This window comes from Lemur catta, chromosome 19, assembly GCF_020740605.2.
Source record: "Lemur catta isolate mLemCat1 chromosome 19, mLemCat1.pri, whole genome shotgun sequence".
Classification (NCBI taxonomy): domain Eukaryota; kingdom Metazoa; phylum Chordata; class Mammalia; order Primates; family Lemuridae; genus Lemur; species Lemur catta.
Window position 1 is genome coordinate 19,213,790 of NC_059146.1, and position 4,844 is coordinate 19,218,633.

Below are 4,844 nucleotides of genomic sequence, written 5' to 3' on the forward strand. Positions count from 1 at the left end.
GTCTGACGTTGGGCACATGTGAAACCTGTTCTGGGCATCAGGTGTATGACCCCACGTCTGGATCTCTGGGTGTGTAACTGTAGGGTGGCTCGGTGTGTGTGCCTGCCAGCACGAAGCTCGGCGGCCTGGGTGTGCCTGTGTTGTTCTGTATGTACCTGAGTCTGTAAACGGCGGTGTGGTTGTATCACAGGATATGTTTGTGAGAAACACCTTGCAGGCACGTGGGGTCAATGTGTATGTGCATCTGTGCTTGGGGGAGCCCCTGCACACGTGGCCTTTGGCCATGCTGGAGCTCTGCCTACTGGGTGTGACTGCACAGGAAGTCACAGGTGTCCCCGTGGGAGGTGTCCGGGCACATGGCCTGTCTGTGTGGAGCAGGGTGGCATGTGTGACCTTGTCCCTGTGTGTACCTGATCACCCAGGGATGCTAGTTTGGGGCTGGGCGTATGTGTACCTACTTGTCCCTGAGACCCTGTGTGCATGTATGTGTGTGGCTGCAGGTGCACAGCTTCCTGCCTGCCTTTTGAGTGTGTGTCCCTGCATGTTCTTGTGTGTTTGTGTGTGATGTAACTAGCCCCCCCCCCGGGTCTGATTGCATGTGACTCCGTGTGTGTCAGAGTGTGACGTGATGCATGTGTCTACCTGTGATATTGTGATATAATCAGAAATACACATTTTTAAAAACCCATGGGTCAGAAGTGCTGAGCGTATAGAAAGGTTTCTCTTTCTACTGCCCCAGGCCTGCCTGCCTCTCTCCTTGGGCTCCTGTGTGTATGCGTGATCTCTCCCCCCCACACACACCCCAGTTTACCCAACCCAGCCCAGAATCCACTTCCCTCCCCACACGTGCACAGGGGAGAAAACACCCTGCATCTTCACTACTCCCACACACTCCCCCCAATGTCTGCATCTGCCCCAGTGTCTTCCTTCACGGGCCCCCTTTCTTTCTCCCACAGATGCTGACTGGACCCACTGAGACATGGCAGCCAGAGCAGGGGCCTCAGCCTGAGTGACATAGATCCCGAGACCACAAGGCAGGAACCCCCACTAGCTCTGGGGACCCTACGGGGGCCTTAAGGCTGTCTGTAGGGGGTGGCATCCTAGCTGGCCCACCTACACTTATCTTTATGAACCTTTGCCACGTTTATAATCCCTAAATAACAAATGGTTTTGATTTACCTGTTTTTAAGCCTAAATATAATAGCACCATACCTGAGAGATTATTTTGCATGTTGCCCTTCTTGCCAACACTGTTTGAAGTGTTGATGTTTTACCCCATTTATTTGTCCGTTCCCTTGCTGATGGATGGCAGGATTGTCTCTAGTCCTTGGCTGTTACTAGCCATCTCAGAACCCTCCGGGTACACATGTGTGCACGTTTCTCTGGCTTACTTTTAAGAGGATGTGATTACTGAGCGGTGGAGGATGTGTGTCTGCATCTTTCCTAGAAAATACCAAACAGTCTTCCAAGCCAGTTTTCCCAATGCGTACTCCCACCAGCAATATATTTGGCATGGAATTTAGGGCTTGCTTTTTCCTCTGTGTATGAAGTGAACTGATTTTTCCCCAGAAAACTTTATTTCCAGGTATCTTAGCTCTAGCTGCTCTAACAAAATACCACAGACTGGGTGACTTAAACAACAGACATTTATTTCTTTGCAGTTCTGGAGGCTGGTCTGTTATCAGGCTGCCAGCATGTTTGGGTGCTGAGTCCAGCTCGGCACAGGTAACCCAAAACCAAGTGGCTGTGCAGAAATGAAGATAAAGTAGCCAATTATCAGGACAAAGGAGCAAGGAGGACTCGATGCTGTAAGAGCAAAGAGTCCCGTCCTTGGTGTGCACATTACTTTTATTCATATAACTCAAGAGGGAACTCAAGGGCAGGAAACAGATGGCCGTTCACTCCCTAATCTCTATATTTTGAGAATGCTCTGTTCAAAGAACATTCCCAGACCTCCTACATGACTGCAGTCACTGGATACTTGGCTGTTTAATTCAGCTTCTCGGGCTGCTGACCAGATGGCTTTCCTCCAGGTCGCACTCGGCTTTCCTTCGTCCACACCCGTTCAACATCAAGGAAACAGCCAGCTCACAGCTCCTGCTCCTGCAATTGGGTGCTGGTGAGGGCTCTTGTCCTGGCTTGTAGATGGCCCCCTTTTGCTTGTGCTCACCTGGCAGAGAGCGAGCTCTGGTGTCTCTTCCTCTTATAAAAACACTAATCCCATCATGGGGACCCCACCCTCATGACCTCATCTAACCCTAATCACCTCCCAAAGGCCCCACCTCCCAATAGCATCACCTAGTGGGTGAGGGCTTCAACATAGGAGTTTTGAGGGGACAGAATTCAGCCCATAGCACTAGATTACAAGGGTACATTTAAGTTCTGACAGATTCATATTTTTTTGCAGGGATCTTCTAAATTTGTTTTCAGTTCCATTAAATCAACGGTTCTCAACCAGGGACAGTTTTGTACCCAGGGGACACTTGGCAATGTCTGGAAGCATTTTGATTGTCACAACTGGGGTGGGGGGGGTGCTTCTGGCATCCAGTGTGAAGAGACCAGGGACACTGCTCAGCATCCTACAACACACAGTGAGGCCCAACAACAAAAAATTATCAGACCCAAACTGTCAAGTGGTTCTGAGGTCCAGGGACCCTGCATTAAGTCCTTCCCAGTCCATTTGTTAACCTTTTTTCCAACCCAGGGCAAATAACAATGGTAACTTCTTTTTTCTTTCTTTTCTTTTAGACTCAGAGAAGAGATGTGAGTTTAAAACAGCAGCTGAGGGAGCAGGGATGGAGGGACTTTTGAGCCTCACCCTCCAGGGCTCAGAGTTGGAAAGAAACTGGAAACACGAGGATCAGTTCACAGACCCTCAGGAAAACCGGGAAAGCTGTCTGGAGCCAGAGGCAGCGGCCCACAAGGGAGACCCTGCAGCGGACGGCGTCCAGGAACGCAATGAACTCAACCAAATCCCAAGAACCACATTGGGTCCTGCTGCTACCCAAGCCACGGCCCCCGGTGACAGCAGGCCCCAGAGGTGCTGTGTGCCAACCAAGAACCTGAAGCAGAAGCATTCAGACGCTGGCCAGGGGGAGAAAGGTGGCAGCCCCAAGAAGCCATGGAAATGCGAGGACTGCGGAAAGGCCTTCAGCTACTGCTCGGCGTTCATCTTGCACCAAAGAATCCACACCGGGGAGAAGCCGTTCGCGTGCCCCGAGTGCGGCAAGGCCTTCAGCCAGAGTGTGCACCTGACCCTGCACCAGCGCACGCACACGGGGGAGAAGCCCTACGCGTGCCATGAGTGCGGCAAGGCCTTCAGCCAGGGCTCCTACCTGGTGTCCCACTGGCGCACGCACACGGGCGAGAAGCCGCACCGCTGCGCCGACTGCGGCAAGGCCTTCACGCGCGTCACGCACCTGACCCAGCACCGGCGGGTGCACACGGGCGAGCGGCCCTACGCGTGCGTCCAGTGCGCCAAGGCGTTCCGCAACCGCTCGTCCCTGATCGAGCACCAGCGCATTCACACTGGCGAGAAGCCCTACGAGTGCGCAGAGTGCGCCAAGGCGTTCCGCTTCTCATCGGCGCTCATCCGCCACCAGCGCATCCACACCGAGGAGAAGCCGTACCGCTGCGGCCAGTGCGCCAAGGCCTTCACGCAGATCGCGCACCTGACGCAGCACCGGCGTGTGCACACCGGGGAGAAGCCCTACACCTGCCCGGACTGCGGTGCGCCCTTCAGCCAGAGCGCCTCGCTGGCGGAGCACCGGCGCATCCACACGGGCGAGAAGCCTTATGCCTGCGGCCAGTGCGCCAAGGCCTTCACGCAGGTGTCACACCTGACGCAGCACCAGCGCACACACACCGGCGAGCGGCCCTACACGTGCCAGGACTGCGGCAAGCGCTTCAGCAACCGCTCCCACCTCCTCCAGCACCACTTTGTGCACACCGGTGAGCGGCCCTACAAGTGCCTGCAGTGCGGCGCTGCCTTCAGCCACGTGTCCTCCCTCATCGAGCATCAGAAGATCCACACTGGGGAGCGGCCCTACAAGTGCGGTGAGTGCGGCAAGGCCTTCAGCCAGGGCTCGTCCCTCACCCTGCACCAGCGTACGCACACCGGCGAGCGGCCCTACACCTGCCCCGAGTGCGGCAAGGCCTTCAGCAACCGCTCCTACCTGGTCCAGCACCACATCGTGCACACCGGCGAGAAGCCCTATGAATGCGGCAGCTGCGGAAAGGCCTTCAGCTTCTCCTCAGCGCTCATCCGACACCAGAGGACCCATGCGGCCAAGAAGCCCTACTCGTGTGGCCAGTGTGGGGACACCTTTGCCCAGCTCCCACACCTGACTCAACACCTGAGCGTTCACAGGGAGGAGAAGCCTGTAAACAGTAGCGCCCTCGCAGAAACCCGCCTGGACCAGCAGAAGATTAAGAGTTGAGGTTGCAGGGCGCATACACCAGGCGCTTCACTAACCTTTTTGTATGGCTGATTTCCAGCCTCACCACCCTATGGGGGAGGTACTATATCACCCCCACGCTGCCCCCAGGAAACCGAGGCTCAGAGAAGCTCAGTAACTTGCCCCAGGTCACACAGTGGGGAGCACACAGCCCTGGGACTGGCCCCCACGTCTGCCGGACTCCCCTCAACTGGCTCCCCGGTGCAAAATTATGAACGTGGCACAGTTCTGAGGGTCTCTGGCTGGCCTTTTTGTTGTTGATGACATGAGTGACTAGGTACTTGCTCAGTGATTTTAATTGGATTAAAGAGATTAAAAAGGTTTGGCTCCTTTGGTAAAGTTGGCATATTTATTAAAGGAGCAGAGTCTGCGGAAGAAATCAAGATT

At 54.9% G+C, this 4,844-nt stretch overlaps 1 protein-coding gene across 1 annotated transcript; it reads left to right on the forward strand.

Moving 5' to 3' along the window:
* The first annotated feature begins 2,795 nt into the window (after nucleotides 1-2,795).
* On the forward strand, nucleotides 2,796-4,769 carry ZNF835 (zinc finger protein 835). The gene is given in 2 exon segments (XM_045532528.1): nucleotides 2,796-4,295; nucleotides 4,298-4,769. Coding segments are annotated over 2 exon segments (1,635 nt in total). The 3' UTR covers nucleotides 4,433-4,769.
* Nucleotides 4,770-4,844: the final 75 nt, after the last annotated feature.